The 20,682-nt window shown below is 39.1% G+C and overlaps 2 protein-coding genes across 3 annotated transcripts in view; one reads left to right on the top strand and one right to left on the bottom strand.

Moving 5' to 3' along the window:
• FAM185A (family with sequence similarity 185 member A) overlaps window positions 1-14,372 on the top strand; it is a 58,598-nt gene extending 44,226 nt beyond the window's left edge. The window contains exons 8-9 of one of the 2 annotated variants that reach the window (XM_080665960.1): window positions 8,674-8,735; window positions 12,965-14,372. In XM_080665960.1, the coding sequence (XP_080522086.1) occupies window positions 8,674-8,735; window positions 12,965-13,123 (221 nt within the window). In that variant the 3' untranslated portion in view covers window positions 13,124-14,372. Of the gene's footprint in view, window positions 1-8,673; window positions 9,816-12,964 lie in introns of those variants that run through there. The other variant, XM_080665961.1, reaches the window with a different exon arrangement.
• Window positions 14,373-14,970: 598 nt separating this feature from the next.
• FBXL13 (F-box and leucine rich repeat protein 13) overlaps window positions 14,971-20,682 on the bottom strand; it is a gene marked incomplete at its 3' end in the record, with an annotated part of 168,686 nt that continues 162,974 nt past the window's right edge. Inside the window, exon 21 of the mRNA XM_080665207.1 lies at window positions 14,971-15,094. Coding sequence (XP_080521333.1) covers window positions 14,971-15,094 — 124 coding nt within the window. The remainder of the gene's footprint in view (window positions 15,095-20,682) is intronic.

Genomic DNA, 20,682 nt, shown 5'->3' with positions numbered 1-20,682 from the left:
TATCTTGGAGAAATGAAACAATGTTTGCATGAAAACATTTACACAAATATTCATAGCTTTATTTGTAATAGCCAAAGCTAAAAATGATTGAAATATGCTTCTACCAGTAAATGGTTAAACAAACTGTGGTATGTTTATATATTGGACAACTGTTCAACAATAAAAAGGAATAGTTTATTGATATATACAACTTGGATGAAATTTAAGAGAATGATGCTGAGTGAAAAAGTCAGTCTCAAAATGTTACATACTGAATGATTCCATTTATATAACACTAGAGGCCCAGTGCACGAATTCATGCACATTGAGAGGAAATTAATTAGAAGAAATATTTTAATATTGCTATTCGCCCTTTCTCTATACTAGAAGTGTCAACCAAATTCAGGATCAACAATGACAGATGGAAACACATGCGTGCAATAGGCGCCAGCGAGAGCTTTATATACACTGAGTGGCCAGATTATTATGATCTCTGAACGCATATAATCTGGCCACTCAGTGTATATCGTATATAATAAAAGGCTAATATGAAAATTGTCCCCTCGACCAGGAGTTTGACCAGCAGGCAGGCTGGCCAACCGCCCATGTCCCCTCCCCCTGGCCAGGCTGGCCGGACCCCACCCATTCACGAATTCATGCACTGGGCCTCTAATATATATATATATATATATATATATATATATATATATATATATATATACACATGTACATGTACATGTATATGTATATGTATATGTATATGTATATATACACACACACACACACACATATATACACATACACACACACACACAGAGTGGCCAGATTACTATGTGTTCAGCGATCATAATAATCTGGCCACTCAGTGTATATAGATAAACTTGCTTAATTAGACCTGCTTTCTGATGTAGCTAAACTTTTTCCAGCCCAGTGAAGCACCCCAACTTCTCTTCAGGTACTTATCAGCAACACAGCAGTAAAATACACACGAAGCAGATTATTACTGTAGATCATGCAGAAAGAACAAAGGGTAAAATATTTAACTGCAGCAGTGTTTGACCATATTCAAACCTGAAGAGAAAACCTGAAGTCATTTTCAAGGTCCACCATTTCTTACTTCTTTTTAGTTGGGTCAAGTTTCTAAGCTTTCTAAATCTCAATTTTCCAGCTAATGAAAAGAAAAATAGGATTCCACCGAGTCTCCTGTCTACCTACTCCAGGACTTCTATGAGGATCAAATGAGATGAGGCATGGGAAAATGCTTCACAGACATTTGGTTAAAGTGTAAAATGTTTGCACCTGGCTATAAAGCAAGTCGTGTTCCTAGGCTGAAGAAACTGCAAGGAGGCTAGTAGGGAGAGGAAGCTGGACGTTGCTACGTGACATCATTACCCTGCGCCCACAGCCACCGTTTTGGGTTGGGCTGTGGGCTGCATTTTGCGCCATGGGGTCTTGGCAGCGGCAGATGTGATTTGGTGGGCTGTAGCTTCAAGGTGGTGGTGGAGCCTGTGTCCCACTTGTGGGAAGCCGAATGTTGCTTTGTGGGTGCCAGGTCCGTGGTGCCATTTCTCTGTAAATGGCCAAGGTGCGTCATTGCAGCTCCTGCATTGAGAGTCTGCCCCCTGGTGGTCAGTATGCATCATAGTGAGAGATCGAACTCCTGGTTGGTCAAACTCCCGAGGGAACAGTTTGCATATTAGGCTTTTATATATAGAGATTCTTGAAATGACAAAACTATAAAAATGGAGAACAGATAAGTAGTTGCCAAAGATTAGGGAAGAAGAGGGAGGATAAGACTATAAAGACATGTCATAAGGGACTTTCTTAGTGGTGATAGTATTTTGATTATAATGATGGTTATATGAATCTATACATGTGAATCTATACATGTGATAAAATATCATAAAGGTATACCTAAAACAAACAAAAAAGTGAGTATGCAAAAAATGCTGAAATTGGAGTAAGGTCTGTAGTCCAATTAATTGTATTTTGCCAACCAATTACCTGGTTTTGATAATGTACTATGGTTATATAAAAGGTCACCATTGGGAGAACTGGCTAATGGGTGCACCTCTTTATACTGTTTTTGCAACTTCTTAGGAGTCTTTAATTATTTCAAAATAAAAATTTAAAGAGAGCCTGGCTGGGTAGCTCAGTTAGTTGGAACATTGTCTTTATACATCAAGGTTACAGGTTTGATACTGGTTAAGACACAAGAATCAACCAATGAATGCATAAATAAGTGGAACAACAAGTTGATGTTTCTCTTTTTTTTCTCTCTCTCTCCCTTCCTTCCCCTCTCTGCCTAAAATCAATCAATAAAAAAAAAATTTTAAGGTCATTAGAGAGAGTAAGAACAAGTAGAGCATGATGGAGGAAGGGAGGGAGGGGAAGAGAGAGAAAGAAAAAAAATGAAGGTTTCCAGGCAAGAAGCGGAATAAAAAGGACTTATTTACCCTTCTACCTAAAACAACACCACAATTTTTTAAATAGACAAAATACATGAAAAACAGTTTCCAAGACACTAGATATTAATAAATGAAATAGAGTGATCACTGAGAGATAGGAAACAAAATAAGCCCCTCCTAACTGCCTCAAGAATCTCAGGCTATGCTGAGTACAGAGGGAAAAGGCATCTATTATGGAACTCAGCAGACTCCCTGAGTTGAGAAGAGTCCACAGAGACTAAGAATGCTATAGTTCATAGGACAGAATACCAGAAGGAATAGAACCTGGTGCTTACACAGGTCCAGGAATAATGCCTGCTCTACTTGCCAGACTGGAAAAAATTGTAACTCATGGAGCATAAGGTAGAGAACTAAGTAGTTGGAAACAATTAACCCTAGACTGAGCACCCCTCTACTGCCTAACAAATTATAAAAGCAAGAGATGAAAGGCTTAAACTATTACCAAGTAACTTAACTGCATCCTTGAACAAAGCTAAAGATTTACAGGAATACAAAAATATTTAGTGCCCAACAAAATAAAATTCACAATGTCTGGCATCCAATCAAAGGTTATCAGACACGCAGAGGCAAGAAAACATGACCCATAATGAATAGAATATCAATTGAAACCCACCCAGAACAGACACAGATGTTAGCATTAGCAGAGAAGGAAAATAAAAGTTATAACTGTATTCCACATGTTGGAATTTAAGACATGGAAAATATAAAAAAGACAAAAATTGAATTTCTAGAAATAGAACTGAAAACTATAATGTCTGAAATGAAAAATTCAGCAGCTGGGATGAGACATAGAAGATTTGAGGAAGAAAAAGCCTCTCCAAGAATATTTCTTGGGCAAAATTGGTTAATAGTATACTTGCTCAAAACCTAGAGTATGATTATCTTTGTTATTATTTCAAGTAATTGAGAGAAAAATACAATGATAGGCACCATTAAAACTAGCTCAAAAATATTTTGCCAGTAAAGATTTGTTGTCAAGATATCTTGGTTTGCATTTCTGTCGAGAGAACTGTAAACAGTTAATGTTGACAACATTGGTTATGGAACTGTGTGTGGTATTAGAGGTTTTGTTTGTGAAATACATGCATTAAAATAATTAAATTTCAGCATAATTATTTTCATGTTGTTTTATGTGTATGATTTATTTTCCTAGCCAACTGGTAAGCTTTTTGAGGGTGCTAACATGTCTTTTTACATCTTTTGACCATCCCTGAAATACTTAGCATGGGGCTTCCCATTGTGGGTCAGTAGAGTTTACACTGTAAAAGAGGGAATCCTCCAACTATGATGCACTGAAGTTTATTCTGGGGCTAATAAGACAGCACCAGAATTATCCCTCTGAACCAAAAAAATGTAAATAAACAAAGTCTGTTATAGGGTTTGGGGAAGAGGGTGCAAAAGCTCATCTCAGTCTAGAAGCTTTTCAAACTTATTTTAAACCAGAGAACTAAATTATGCAAATTATTCCTCAGAGCCCCATCATTATCCACAGCCAGTGCTGATTAGATCAAGCACATTTAGGGTTCATAGCTAACACTTCTCGACTAGGCATTTGAGGAAATAAATAAATTTGGAGATTTATATATTTGGGTAGATTTGGACAGAGCAAATTTAGAGTGCAAATGCTAGAGTTTAAAAATGTCGTAAGGGGAAACTTTTCTCCCCATTTAATGGGAGCCAGACCACGTGGGGATAGGGTGGGCATTTTCCATTTCTTGGTCAAATAAACATTGTCTGATTTTCATTGGCAAAGGCATTTAAATAAGGAACAAGGTTTTTGCAACCCCAAGTTTCAATATGTGTTATAAGATTTTTTAAGGAAGGGATTTATAAACTTTACAAATTAGAGTCTCCACAGATTCAGGTCAAAGTATGAAAGGCTTTTAGTAAATTACTGTTTGGCAAGATAGAGAAAGCTATTTTAAGGAACCTATGTGGAATTTTGTAAATTACTTTATTTTTTTAGTATTGTCTCTAAGCTAAAATCGCTTGTGTGTTCATTTTGTTGGTAGCAGCAGCACCATGTGTGACCTTTGCTGCTGCAGAAGGAAATAGGCAGATTGGCTTCTCTCTCCACAAGTAAGAAAATGCATTATGAGAAACCAAGATGGCAGCATAGGTAAGCACCTAAACTGCTGCCTTGCACAACAATTTCAAAACTACAACTAAAAGACAGAACGGACACCATCCAGAACCACAGGAAAACTGGCTGAGTGGAAATTCTACAACTAGAAGGAAAGAGAAAAACTCACAGATAATTGGAGGTATGGCAAAGGGTCTTTATGCACGCAGAGAGGAAGGGCAGCTGAGAGCCTGGCTGATATTCTCTGGCAGAAGGGAGAAGGAAGCCGCCGACTGCACTGAACCCCAGTCCCAGGCGAAACCCCGTGGACCCAGGCTCATACAGGGGGAGTCTGGACTGACAGGTAGAGAGAAAGGCACCCGGAGACTCACTCGGAGACCCAGGGGAGACCCAGGGGAGCCCCGGCGGGCAGGCGTCTGGAGGCGCGCGAGACTGTGCACAAAGGCTGTGGAGGTTGCCACAGGCTTTCCCTAGCAGAAGGGAGTCGGAAGCTCCTGACTGCACTGAACCCAAGTTCTGACTGCACTGAACCCCAGTTCAAGGCGAGCCCCTGGGGACCCACGCTCTTATGGGGGAATCTGGACTCTCGGGCGGAGACTTGGGAGCCGGGGAAGGCAGAGGTTTGGAGGCGCGCGCGTGCCAGTGTGCACAAAGGCTGCGGAGGTTGCCACAGGCTTTCCCTAGTGGAAGGGAGTTAGAAGCTCCTGACTGCACTGAGCCCCAGTTCTGACTGCACTGAACCCCAGTTCCAGGCGAGCCCCTGGGGACCCACGCTCTTGTGGGGGGAATCTGGACTCTCGGGCAGAGACTCGGGAGCCAGGGAAGGCAGAGGTCTAGAGGCACGCGCAAGGGCAAGGCTGACTGGAAGCCAGGACTGTCTGCTCTGCCCTGAGACTCCACCCCATCCAAGCTGAGCGCAGAGGCTATTGCAATTTTGCAAGTCTAATCCTATAAGGCTGTCTCCAGCACCGAACTTCTCCCAGCGTAGACACAGCTGATCCTTACAGCCAACTGGCCTGGAGGTCAATTCCTCCCAGTGATACCAACAACAATCAAGGCTTAACTACAACAAGGCTGTACACATAGTCCACAAAGGGGTGCACCAAGAGTATCCACCTCAGGTTAACTGGGGAGGCCAACCCACTGGGGCATATAGGAAACCTAGCACACAAATCTACCCTGCCAACTCAGGGAAGCAGTGAAAATGTGGTGTCAAAGAAACAGATCAAAAACGAAAGAAATGGAGAAAAACAAATGACTGGATATAGAATTCAAAACCACGGTTATAAGGCTTTTCAAGAATATCCTAGAAAAGGCTGATAAATATAATGAGACCATCGAAGATATAAAAAAGGACCAACTAGAAATTAAACATACACTGACTGAAATAAAAAATATTATACAGAGACCCAACAACAGACTAGAGGAACATAAGAATCAAGTCAAAGAATTGAAATACAAAGAAGCAAAAAACACTCAACCAAAAAAGCAAAAAGAAAAAAAAATCCAAAAAGTTGAAGATAGTGTAAGAAGCCTCTGGGACAACTTCAAGTGTACCAACATCAGAATTATGGGGGTGCCAGAAGAAGAGAGAGAGCAAGACACTGAAAACCTATTTGAAGAAATAATGACAGAAAACTTCCCCGACCTGGTGAAAGAAATAGACTTACAACTCCAGGAAGCTCACAGAACCCCAAACAAAAGGAATCCAAAGAGGACCACACCAAGACACATCATAATTAAAATGCCAAGAGCAAAAGACAAAGAGAGAATATTAAAAGCAGCAAGAGAAAAACAGTTAATTACCTACAAGGGAGCACCCATACGATTGTCAGCTGATTTCTCAACAGAAACTATGCAGGCCAGAAGGTAGTGGCAAGACATTTTCAAAGTGATGTATAGCAAGAACCTACAACCAAGATTACTCTACCCAGCAAAGCTATCATTCAGAATGGAAGGTCAGATAAAGAGCTTCACAGATAAGAAAAAACTAAAGGAGTTCATTACCACCAAACCAGTATTATATGAAATGCTGAAAGGTATTCTTAAAGAAGAGGAAGAAGAAAAAAGTAAAGATAAAAATTATGAACAACAAATACATGTTTATCAACAAGTGAACCTAAAAATCAAGTGAATTAAAAACCTGAGGAACAGAATAATCTGGTGAATATAATAGAATCAGGGGCATAGAAAGGGAGTGGACTGATAATTCTCAGGGGGAAAGGGGAATGGGAGGGGTTCAGGAAGAGACTGGACAAAAATCAAACACCTATGGATGAGGACAGTGGAGGGGAGGTAAGGGCAGAAGGTGGGGTGGGAACCGGTTGGAGGGGAGCCATGGGGGGAAAAAAGAGAAACAATTGTAATAATGTGAATAAAGATTTATTTTAAAAAATGCATTATTAGGAAAGTGACAAATAATATATAAGGAAAAAAATCGTAGATATTTGGGAAAACCTTACTATTTTTTATGCTTTGCCTATTGATGCTAAATAGTGGGAAAAAAATAATAAAGTTTGAGAACCAATGTTCAAGATTTTTTGTTCTTTCCTCTATGTTTATTTGAATCACTAGGAAAACGAAATTCTGTATTATAGAAAGACTACTGGGTGCAGGTACCTCAAAATCCTGAACTACTGAATGCAGCACAGGCATAAAAAGAATAAATTCAAATTGACAGAGCTGAACCCCTTAATGATGAAGTTAGGGGGAAAGAGTAGCTTCTAACACAAGGATTTACTAATGGGAGTCATAATGGTATTGAAAATATAGCAAGAGAAGTAGAAGGAAAAACTCAAGAGGAAGTCATTGAATACTCAGCTGTGTTCTGGGACAGATACAGTGATCGCTAAGACATAAATAAGATTATGGCTCAGATTAAATGGGAGATGCAATAATTCAGAGAAGAATTTGTATCAAAGAAGCACTTAACAAAGTTTGGATGGTACAAAGCACCTTTTCATCAGCTGAGAACATTATATGGTACCAACAAAGGAAAAAAAACACTATACTAAAGAAAAGGATTGCCTGATTTGTGTGCTTGGATTTAACAAAGAACATTTATATGATGAATTGAAATAGTATATTTACAGCTCCTCAGTTCAGATTTGACTGGGTTCTTAAGGAAAGAATTGCAATGGAGTGCTAGAGGTGGTGTAACAACTTAATTACCTTGATGTTGAGAAGAAAAACACACACATAGAACTTGAAGAGTTAAGATGAGAAATGAACCAGTGAGCTCTATGATTGTCACAGCCTATTTATTACCTTGAGAGAATTTCCAGGCTGCAGGGCACAGAGGGGTAAGAGGCGGAGCCAACAGACTCCCCACAGGAGGGGACTGAGCTGAGCATCTAGAGCAAGCATGCCAAACTCAAAGGCTAACACGGGCCAAATAAACGAGGCATGTGGCCCGTGGGCTGCAAGTTGGACATGCTTGATCTAGGGAGACCAGGGCTGTTGGAGTTCACAGGAGAGTTCCAGAGAGTAGGCAGCTGTAAAGGGGGCCCATTCAGCAAAGTACTGATCACCCTGTGTGTGAGGAAACTACCTAACACTTCCTATAATGGGAATGAACTTCAAAATAATTATGCTGAGTAAAAGAACCCAGATTTTAATAAAGTGTGCATACTGTATGATTCCATTTATTAAAATTTAAGAAAATGAACTAATCCGTTGTGATTGCTGAGGGATAGAGGTAGAGGGGTCTGGAGGTAACAGGCAGGGAGGCACAGGAGAGAAAGGTTACTAAGGGGCACAAGGAAACTTGTAGGTGTGATAGATATGTTCATTATCTTGATTGAAGAAATGGTTTGACGGGTTTTTTACATATTCTAAAAATACATTGAATACTTTATATACATGTCATTTATTTGGTCAATTATGCTCATGCAAAAGCTCTTTTTTAAACTTGCATGCAAAAAAATACAAATAAAATACAGTAGCTTGCCTTTTAGAGTTCTGAGAAAATGAAAGGAGGGATCAAGCCCAGGTAACCTTTGTAACCCTTTCCCAACTCTTATCACAACTAAGATTTTTTGCTGTTCCAAAGCATTTTGATTTTAAAGATATATTATTAGGATTTATGTAGTCAAATATTGCTGTTGTCACTCAAGATATAACTTCATGCATTTTGTGTTTCAGGGCTCATGAATCAAGGAAGCAAACTTGAAAAATGGATTAAGGCTGATGCCCCAAAAGGCACTGTAAGTTTTAGAAATCAAAGCTGGTTTCAGTCCCTGAAACTGCAGGACTGAATGGTTTGAGCCTGGCCGGTGTGGTTGGTGTGGTTCAGTGGTTGAGCGTCGGCCTATGAACCAGGAGGTCACAGTTTGATTTCTGGACAGGACACATGTACAGGTTCTGGGCTCGATCCCCAGTAGGGGGCGTGCAGGAGGCAACCAATCAATGATTCCCTCTCATCATTGATGTTTCTATCTCTCCCTCTCTTTTTTAAAAAAGGAATGGTTTGAGTTGTATTTATAATTTTAATAATTAGTAGATCAACAGCTACAAAAATGCAAATACCATTGTTCATATAAATATTGAAAATAACAAATTGGATGAGTACTGAATTTTTTTTGGGGGGGATGTCAAAATTTGTACTTACCTATTGTTTCAGTTTTCATATTGCTCTGTAACATATTACTACAAACTTATCAACTTAAAATAACACCCATTTATCAGCTCACAGTTCTGTAGGTCAAGAGCCTGGCTAGATTCTCCATTCAGGATACCTATCAGGCTGAACTCAAGATGCTGGCTGGACTTAGTTCTCATCTGGCTGCTCTGGTAAAATAAAATAAAATAAATCTTCCAAGCTCGTTCTTATTGGTGGCAAAATCTTGTTCCTTGTGACTGCATGAGGCCTCCGTTTTCTTGCTGTCAGTCGGCATTTGCTGTAAGCTTCTAGAGGCCAACTATATCCCTTCTCGTGTGGCCCTGATCATCTTCTAGGCAGCAATGATGCATTCAATCATTCTAATACTTTTGACCTCTTCCGCAGCCACGTGGAGAGAGCTGCTATTAAACGGCTCACTTGATTAGGTCAGGCCTACCCAGGATAATCTTTGTTTTGTCATATAACATAATTATGGGAGTGATGTCTCATCATATTCACAGTTTCCACTCATACTCAAGAGATTATACAAAAACATAGGTAATAGAGGGAGGGGGAGGGGAAGTTATTTCAGAATTTTTTGTACTATAGCTCTTATGTAATGTACTTGTATTTATTATGACAGCAAGGTAAATTTAAGTTGTGAATAAAACACATCATAAATATGATGTAATTGCTACTGATTTTTTCATTTATTTTGCATAATTTAAGACATAACTTGTTAGTGGGAGAGAAACATTCAGCTATTTTGTAGCCTGATGTTTGAAGATAGATTTTCACTTTTATAATGGTGTATTATATAAAGTTATTTTATGAATTCTCATTCTTTCAAACCTTATTTGTCTACTCCTAGAGCATTTAAATTAACACTGAAAGACAACCTAGTAGATTAGATTTTTTTATGATTAAGATACATCAGTTCTTAAACACTAATTTCTGATATACCTTTCCAAATAGTGTGATTTATAATAGTCTCTTTGTTAATATTTCACATATTTATAGTTGTCTGTTTTTAACTTATTTGTGAAACAAAAAGTCAGCTTTGTGGAATATCTCCAAGTCTCCTTTTAGTTTACCCTCTGTGAAATCAAAATTAGTATAAGTTTGGATGATACACATTAGTATATTTGATGTGGTTGTTGTTGTGTGTGTGTGTGTGTGTGTGTGTATAATAAGTAGAGGAAACTGAGAAGCAGACAATTTTTATCCCTTTTTCACTCTCATGCAATTATATAAACATTTTCATGACTAAAAATAAAGTTTATGAATTTAGTCAACAATTGCCAAAAAGGTCATGAGCATAACATTAGTCAACTGTATTTAAAATTATTAAAAGAATTATATATAATTTAGATCACATAATCAAGTCTAAACAAAAAGGGAAAGCTTCCATATTTTGCTCTCTTAAACACAGACTGATATATATCAAATGCTTAAGAGCTGAGACCTAAGAAATGATTTGGATACCTTGAGGACCTTGCACTGAGAACTTGAAGATTTCACCCCCTCTTCACTCTACTTCTTTTGTTTTTTAATTTAATAAATCTTTATTGTTCATATTATTACATTTGTTCCTCTTTTTTCCCCCCATAGCTCCCCTCCACCCGGTTCCCACTCCACCCTCTGCCCTTACCCCTCCCCCACTGTCCTCATCCATAGTTGTACGATTTTTGTCCAGTCTCTTCCTGCTCCCCCCGACAGGAAGAGAATTGTCAGTCCACTCCCTTTCTATGCCCCTGATTCTATTATATTCACCAGTTTATTCTGTTCATCAGATTTTTTATTCACTTGGTTTTTAGATTCACTTGTTGATACATATGTATTTGTTGTTCATAATTTTTATCTTTACCTTTTTCTTCTTCTTCTTCCTCTTCTTAAAGAATACCTTTCAGCATTTCATATAATACTGGTTTGGCGGTGATGAACTCCTTTAGCTTTTTCTTATCTGTGAAGCTCTCAATCTGACCTTCAATTCTGAATGATAGCTTTGCGGAGTAGAGTAATCTTGGTTGTAGATTCTTGCTATTCATCACTTTGAATATTTCTTGTCACTCCCTTCTGGCCTGCATAGTTTCTGTTGAGAAATCAGCTGACAGTCATATGGGTGCTCCCTTGTAGGTAACTAACTGATTTTCTCTTGCTGCTTTTAATATAATCTCTTTGTCTTTTGCTCTTGGCATTTTAATTATGATGTGTCTTGGTGTGGTCCTCCTTGGATTCCTTTTGTTTGGGGTTCTCTGCACTTCCTGGAGTTGTAAGTCTATTTCTTTCACCAGGTTGGGGAGGTTTTCTGTCATTATTTCTTCAAATAGGTTTTCTTGCTCTCTCTCTTCTGGCACCCCCATAATTCTGATGTTGGTACACTTGAAGTTGTCCCAGAGGTTCCTTACACTACCTTCATATTTTTGGATTCTTTTTTCTTTTTGCTTTTTTGGTTGAGTGTTTTTTGCTTCTTTGTAATTCAGATCTTTGACTCGATTCTTACAATCCTCTAGTCTGCTGTTAGATCTCTATAATATTTTTTATTTCAGTCAGTGTATGCTTAATTTCTAGTTGGTCCTCTTTCATATCCTTGAGGGTCTCACTAAATTTATCGGCCTTTTCTAGAAAATTCTTGAAAAACCTTATAACCATGGTTTTGAACTCTATATTCAGTCGTTAGCTTTCCTCCATTTCTTTCATTTGTGACCTGTTTCTTTGTCTCCACATTTTGGCTGCTTCCCTGAGTTGATAGAGTGGCTTTGTGTGCTAGGTGTCCTATAGGGCCCAGTGGCTCAGCCTCCACAGTTACCTGAGGTGGACACTCTTGGTGCACCCCTTTGTGGGCTGTGTGCACAGTCTTGTTGTAGTTAAGCCTTGATTGTTGTTGGTATCACTGGGAGGAATTGACCTCCAGGCCAATTGGGTATGAGGATCAGCTGTGTCTACGCTGGGAGAACTTCTGTGCTAGAGACACCCTTATGGGAAAAGACTTGCAAAAGCCTCTGTGCTCAGCTTGAATGGGGCGGAGTCTCAGGGCGGAGCAGACAGCATTGATTTCCCATCAGCCCTGCCCTAATAGGCCCCTGTGTCTCAGTGTCCTGTGGTAATCGCTGCAAGCACCTCTGAGAGAAAGCCACCCTCGAGTTCCACCCGCTGCCAGACAGTCCATTTTCTCCCTGAATGAGTCTGGGTCTCCAGAATCTCGCCCAGAACTGGAGTTCAGTGCAGTCTGGAGCTTTTGTCTCCCTCCCGCTTGAGAAAGCCAGCCTCATACTCAGTTGCCTGCCCTCTCCGCACACGCGTGCCTCGGTACCTCTGCCTTCCGCAGTTCCTCTGAGTCTCAGTGTGCTTTTCTCTTTCCTGACAGTCCAGTTTCACCCGTATGAGTCTGGGTCCCCAGAGTCTCACCTGGAACTGGAGTTCAGCACAGTCGGGAGCTTTTGTCTCCATCCCGCTTGAGAAAGCCAACCGCGCACTCAGTTGCCAGTCCTCTCTGCGTGCGCGTCTCAGTACCTCTGCCTCCTGCAGCTCCTCTGAGTCTCAGTGTGCTTTTCTCTTTCCTTCCAGTTGTAGAATTTCCACTGAGCCAGCTTTCCTGTGGTTCTGGATGGTGTCCGTTTTGTCTTTTAGTTGTAGTTTTGAAATTGTTGTGCGAGGCAGCAGTTTAGGTGTTTACCTATGCCGCCATCTTGTTTTCTCCCACTCTACTTCTTGATCCCCTTTCATAATCGACTTTTTTCTAACACACCTTTTCTTTTATTTCTGTAGCTATAAAATTTGTCTCCCCATGAAGAACAAATGTATCTCCTGTTCTTTTTATTGATTTTTTTTTAGAGAAAGAGGGAGAAAGGAAAACAGATATTAGAGCAGAATATGGATTTGCTGCCTGCTGCACACCCGCTACTGGGGATCAAGCTGGCAACCCGGGCATGTGCCTTACCAGGAATTGAACCAGCAACCTTTTGGTTCATGGGAGGACACCCAGTCAACTGAACCACATGGCTAGGACTCTCTTGTTATTTAAAAGAGGATCTTAGTCAAAGAGTTTTGGAGTTAAACACCCTGCTTGGTTACTACAGAACATAACACGGTGTGTCAATCCTTACTCTGGTCTTCCCCATGCAGGTGTTATTGCTGAAGAAAGCAGCAATAGGTCTCTCCAGTTGTGTGCTTGAAACATTTAGGGATCAGAAGCCAACTTTTTAAAATTTTTTTTTTAATTGAGAGAAAGAAACACTGATTTGTTGTTTCACTTATTTATGCATTCATTCGTTGTCCCTTGTATGTGCCCTAAACAGGGACCAAACCCACAACCTTGGGGTATCGGGACAATGCTTTAACCAATTGAGCTACCCAGCCAGGCCAGAAGCCAGCTATTATGTAGCTGCCAGAAATCTCCAAATGTAGTTTAAAAATCACCATCAGAACAATCTTAAATCTTTTGGCTCAGGTCTTAAAACTTCCTATTCAGCTGATTCCCCTGCTGTCCTCTTTCAGGAACCATTTCTACAGCTAAGTGATATTACTTAATTTTAAACACTTTCAAAATCAAACTAAAAGGGAGAATTATTAAAAGGATTTAGCTAATATAGATTACCCTACAATAATACCAGTTGAGCCCTTTTAAAAACTTTTCAGAATAACTTTCATATCCTTTTCTTTACATGTTATCCTTCAAATTTGTGGGATACAAAAGGATAGTGATGAACCCCATTTAACACATAAGTAACAGAGAAAATAGGGTTAAAATACTGATCTAATATTACCAACACAACTTCTTTGGGGCGATCAGAACAGTATGCTCTCCCCTGGACTCTGAATATCAGTTCACATGACATTAAATAATGTTATAAATAACCTACATCCCTTAGCATAAAATTGGGAGAGCACCCTTTTTCAGATAGCATAGTTTTAAAATATCCCTATTGTGCAATTCTGATTAAAAGGAGATTTATCTGGGACATTCTTTCTATTCACAGATAGTTCCTGCTTCAATTTAATTTGCTCCTAGCAGTTAAGTCAGATGTTGAGATGAGTCGGTCAATTGGCATTTAGTTCTGTCTTGTTGTTAAGTATCTGGAAACCATAAGAAAGCCTTGTTTCCTCTAAAAATTTATGTTGCCCAGCTGGCATGGCTCAGTGGTTAAGCCTCAACCTATGAACCAGGAGGTGTCATGGTTTGGTTCCTGGTCAGGGCACATACCCGGGTTGCAGGCTTGATCCCCTGTGTGGGGTGTGTGGGAGGCAGCGGATCAATGATGATTCTCATGATTGATGTTTCTCTCCCTTTCTTTTCCTCTCTGAAATAAATAAAAATGTATTTTTTAAAAAGTGTATGTTTATGTTTTTTACAATAAAGCTTCACAGATCCTTAAAGTCATTTGCCCTGGCTCCATCTCTTTCTCTGATTTATAAGGTCACCTCTGCTTTCTTTTCTAAAGAAAAGCTTCTAAATTTCTTGTCAAAAAATATTACATATCTCAGTGTTGTTTCATATAATTGTAACCCCAGATTTAATAATCTCATCAAACTATTGGTTTGATTAAGGTAAATTTACATGGAAAATTTATATAGTAGCAATACTTGATTTGACTTTTTAAAAATCACGATTATTAGAAGATTTAATGATGTATTTTAAAACATTTATAGTTGGAATAAGAATCAGGAGATGATTTGCTGCTGTTTATACAATTGAGATCCAGCTAATAATATTTGCATCAAATGAAGTCACTAAATTCTAGATTTTTTTTGTTCTTCTGTTTGAGTTGAAGATTATACTACTTCCTCTTCACTATTGTATGTTGACTCTTTCACTGTCAATTCTCTATCTTTAAGTGGTATTATATCCCGTCGCTGTTGCTGTCTGTTATATGCTTGCCTTCATCATCATAGCTAGACCAAACTGGAGTTTCAGTAGGGCTGTATTCCTGCCGGACTATAGATGACATTTTCATAGCTGCCTCCCTGCAATAACAGTGATTAGCATTAGCTGGTTGGCAGAAATTGCCAGTGCAGATTTTTCAAACTAAATCAAAGTTGGAGTTAAAAACTCACCATCAGGAGTTGAATTCACTTTTCACAGCTTTGTTGTCTTCCTGAGGGGGAGGGTATGGATAATTGTGCTAATAATCAGGCTCCCAAAGCTTAAGTAGCTCAGTGGCACTCTAGGTTAGCCAGTTCAAAGATTAACAGGCACAGTGAATGAGTCATGAAACTGCATGGCCATGGAGTAGGAATACTGAGAGCACTCTGTGGTGCTCTTGAGTGAGTTCTCTGCCTGCCATTTCCAGTCTTAGATGAGCAGAACCCTTTCCAGTCGATCTGTGAAGGCTAACCAGGCACCTGAACAGGAACTCCTAACCCAAAGTCTGCAGATCTCTGTTGGATACATGGATTAGTTTCAGGGAGGTCCATGAACTCTTGGAAAATTTATGCATTTTGTATCTTAATATACCTTTTTTTTCTGAGGAGAGGGTTTGTGAATTCTCAAAGGTGTCTATGACCAAAATGATTAAAAATACTAGTACTATCTTTCTTAGGAGGCAGAAAGGAAGGAAGCAAAGAAGACATGTAAAAATTGTTCTGGACTCCCAATTCCAACATGAAGGTGTGTATGTTGTTGGGAGGTTCCCCCATACCACCAAGCAATTATTGGATACCAACCTAGGTGTCCTGCAATTCAACTCAATTATGATACTATCTACCCAGAGTTAGCATCAGATTCCACAGATTAAGGGCTCAGTCCCACAAGACCACCCTTCACTTCAGACACTAATTGCAAGTCCAGGTTGTCACCTGGGCTTCCGACCAACTGGCTATATAGAGCAAAGGTTCCAGTGACCTCCTCATTGATTCGCCATAGCTGCTCACAGAACTCAGAGATACTTTACTTACCTGATCACCAGTTTATTATAGAGGATATAATTCAGGAACAGCCAAATGTAAGAGATGCATTGGGCAAGGTATGGGAAAGGCTGCAGAGTACCCATGCCCTCTTCAGTTATGCCCCTCTCCCCAAATCTCCATGCACTTACCAACTCTGAAGCTCTCTGAACTCTGTCTTTTGGGTTTTTTAGGAAGACTTCAATGATGTAGCTATGATTTACTAAATCAGTAGCCATTGGTGATTGATTAAGCCTCCAGCCCCTCTTCCCTCCTGTTAAATCAGTTCCACCCGTCTCTTTAAAACCAGGCAACCAGCCCCAATACTTAGGTACTTTCCAAAAGTCACCTTATTAACATAAACCCAATTGTGGTGGAAACAGACTTGTTATGAATAACAAGATACCCATTTCACCTTTATGACTGAAATAATTTCAGGAATTGAAGCCAAATTAGGGGTGAGTCTCTGCTTCTTGTTGATAAGGGACAGCTGCATTTGGTGGTAGAAAACAAAAGTGGTCTTTTGGCTGTCCTGGCTCAGGGAAAGGAATTTTCCATATATCCAGCTAGTTAACTAGAGTTTTGCATTAGGTTTTGGGGCCAAGTCCAGCTAGTAGTAAAATCTTACTTAGTTTTCTTTGCATATTTTTTAATCTAGTGACCTGGCAAGAGGGGTCAGGAATCAAAAGCAGGATTTGGATATTAATAGGTATCTTGGGTCTTCTTGATTAAACACTATATTTTATACACTTGAACATTACATACCAGATTAGATTCAGTGAGGCCCTTGCCAGAAAGTCTCCATTCATCTAGTTAAAATCCCAACTATTAGAAGTTCAAAATGTTACTTCTCAAAGAGTGATTGGCAAAATAAAATCAAAAGATTAGAAGCTTAATTTCTTTGTGTAATATGTTATCCATTCACTACCACCTGCCCAAATTTGGTTGTTTAATGGTATGACAGGGTTGGCAGAGACTCCTAGGACCTAATATCCATATCGGTCTTCTCCAGACCTATCTGGAAGGGTTGAGTCACCATTCCTCTTCAAAAATTTTCAAGGACCTGCCCTCTTTAACCCAGCTTCAGTTGGCTGTCTGACCCCCTCCCTCCCTGTAGTCCTGGGCCCAGAGGGAGTACCTATTTTACAAGTTTTTGTTTTAATTTAATTTTCATACACACAGCCTTGGATCAGAAACCATTTTGTTCCTTAGACCTCAAGTGACCAATTTTCATGTCAGGCTTGCTTAACTAAGGAAGTTCTCTGAGCCCTGGCCAATGTGGCTCAGTTGGTTGGAGCACTGTCCTGTGCACTGATGGGTTCTGGGTTCAATTCTGATCAGGACACATACCCACGTTTCAGGTTTGATACCTGGTCGTGGCATGTGCTGGAGGCAACCAGTCGATGTTTCTCAGACCACTGTTTCTTTTCCTTCCTCTCTGTAGAATCAATGAAAAACATATCCTTAGGTGATGATTAAAAAAAAAAAGTTCTCTGAGAGAAATCTACATGCTTAGAACACATTATGCACTCTATACTTTGATGCTATTATTTATTTTTCCAGCTTGCAGAAAAGAATCTCATCTTCAGGGATTGGTCAAGAATTCTCATTTTGAACACTCCACAGGTTACTTCTTCAGGTCAGTTAAATAATTGCACATGTTTGCTCTCAGTCAATAGGAAAAACTGAATGATGGAGCAGATAACTTCTTTCTGTTTAAAAACTCACAGGGTAGACACCCTAGGCCTTCTACCTTTAAAAATTGCTTATTTAAAACGAAATCAGAAATGAAAGAGGCAAAATAACAACAGACCCCATAGAAATACAAAGGATTGTAAAAAAAATACTATGAACAACTCTATTCCAACTACCTTGAAGAAATGGACATATTCCTAGAAAAATACGACCTTCCAAAACTCAATCAGGAAAAAAAAAAAAAATCTGAATAGGCCGTTAACTATGAAGGAAATTGAAACAGTAATCAAAAAACTTCCAGCAAACAAAAGCCCTGGGCCAGACAGCTTCACAGGGGAGTTTTACCAAACATTCAAGGAAGAACTAAAATCTATCCTCCTCAGACTATTCCAAAAAATTCAAGAGGAAGGAACACTTCCAAGCTCTTTCTATGAAGCCAGCATTACTCTAATCCCAAAACCAGATAACGACACTACAAAAAAAGAGAACTACAGGCCACTATTTCTTGATGAACATAAATGCTAAAATCCTCAAGGACTTGTATGCATGCATATAAGCCTAACCAGTGGTCACGGACAACAGGGGGGTGGGGGCATGTGTGGGGAGGGGTTTGGGATGGGAATGGGGGGATGAGGACAAATATGTGATACCTTAATCAATAAAGAAATTTTTTAAAAAAATGCTAAAATCCTCAACAAAATCCTGGCAAATCTGATCCAGCATTACACTAGAAAGATCATACACCATGATCAAGCGGGACTATTCCAAAAAATTCAAGAGGAAAGAACACTTCCAAGTTCCTTCTATGAAGCCAGCATCACCCTAATACCAAAACCCAATAAAGACAACACAATAAAAGAGAATTACAGGCCAATATCCCTCATGAACATAGATGCCAAAATCCTCAACAAAATTCTAGCAAATCGGATCCAGCACTACATCAGAAAGATCATACACCATGACCAAGTAGGATTTATCCCAGGCATGCAAGGATGGTACAATATCCGCAAATCAATTAACATGATACATCACATAAACAAATTGAGAGATAAAAATCACATAGTCATATCAATTGATGCAGAAAAAGCATTTGACAAAATCCAACACCCTTTCTTGATAAAAACTCTCAACAAGGTGGGAATAGAAGGATCATACCTCAACATAATAAAAACTATATATGATAAACCCACAGCTAACATCATACTCAATGGGCAAAAATTAAAACCATTTCCCCTAAGAACGGGAACAAGACAAGGATGCCCACTCTCACCACTCCTTGGAAAAGAAGTAAAACTGTCATTATTCACAGATGACATGATACTGTACATAAAAAACCCTGAAGACACCATAAAAAAACTACTAGATTTAATAAATGAATTTGGCAATGTAGCAGGATACAAAATTAACACCCAGAAATCTATGGCTTTTTTATACACCAATAATGAACTCTCAGAAAGAGAAACAAACAAAAAAACCAATCCCACTTACCATTGCACCAAAAAATTTAAGATACCTAGGAATAAATTTAAGGAGGTAAAAGACCTGTACTCGGAAAACTACAGGACATTGAAAAAAGAGATAGAGGAAGACATAAACAAATGGAAGAACATACTGTGTTCATGGATTAGTACAGAATCACCATCATTAAAATGTCCATACTACTCAAAGCAATCTATAGATTTAATGCAATCCCCATTAAAATACCAATGGCATATTTCACAGACCTAGAACTAACTCTCCAAAAATTCATATGGAATAAAAAAAGACCCCAAATAGTTGCAGCAATCTTGAGGAAGAAGAATGAAGTTGGAAGGATCACAATACCAGATATCAAGCTATATTACAAAGCCACTGTTCTCAAGAACAGACATATAGACCAATGGAACCGAACAGAGAACCCAGAAATAGACGCAAGCCATTATGCTCAATTAACATTTGACAATAGAGGCAAGAGCAAACAATGGAGTCAAGACAGTCTCTTCAATAAATGTTGTTGGGAAAATTGGATAGATAACAAAAAAAAAAAAAATGAAACTAGACCACCAACTTACACCATACACAAAAATAAACTCAAAATGGATAAAGGACTTAAGTGTAAGACGGGAAACCATAAAAATCTTAGAAGACTCCATAGGCAGCAAAATATCAGACATATGTCGTAGCAATATCTTTACCGATAACAGCTCCTAGGGCAATGGAAACTAAGGAGAAAATAAACAAATGGAACTACATCAAAATAGAAAGCTTCTGCACAGCAAAAGAAACCAGCAACAAAACAACAAGAAAGCCTACTGCATGGGAGAACATATTTGCCAATGTTATATCCGATGAGGGCCTAATCCCAAAATGTATAGGGAACTCATACATCTTAACAAAGGAAGATAAATAGTCCAATCAAAAAATGGGCAAAGGACTTAGACACTTTTCAAAAGTGAACATACAGAAGGCCAAGAGACATGAAAACATGCTCAAAGTCACTGATCATCTGAGAGATGCAAATTAAAACAACAATAAGATACCATCTCACACCTGTCACAATGGCTATCATCGACAAACGACAAGTGCTGGTGAGGATGTGGAGAAAAAGGAACCCTCCTGCACTGCTGGTGGGAATGCAGACTGGTGCAGCCACTGTGGAGAACAGTATGGAGTTTCCTTAGAAAATTAAAAATGGAACTCCCATTTGACCCAGTAATCCCACGTCTAGGAATATATCCCAAGAAATCAGAAATACCAGTCAGAAAGGACGTCTGCACAATTTACAATAGTAAGATTTGGAAACAAAAAAAAAAATTGCTTATTTACCCCACTGTTATTTCATTGGAAACATTTTGAAAATTGAGGAAACAGGCATTTGGCCCATAATAGTCAAGTCAGAATACTTTACTCTGCACACCAGATCTTACAGAAAGCCCCTAGTTAAATGAATGGCAACGGTCAAGCAAATTGCTTTGGGAGTTATGGAGCTTAGGATA

The sequence above is a fragment of the Plecotus auritus genome, assembly GCF_963455305.1.
Source record: "Plecotus auritus genome assembly, chromosome: 4".
NCBI lineage: Eukaryota > Metazoa > Chordata > Mammalia > Chiroptera > Vespertilionidae > Plecotus > Plecotus auritus.
The sequence above is the reverse complement of the archived record's forward strand: the minus strand, read 5'-3'. Positions and strand labels throughout refer to the sequence as shown.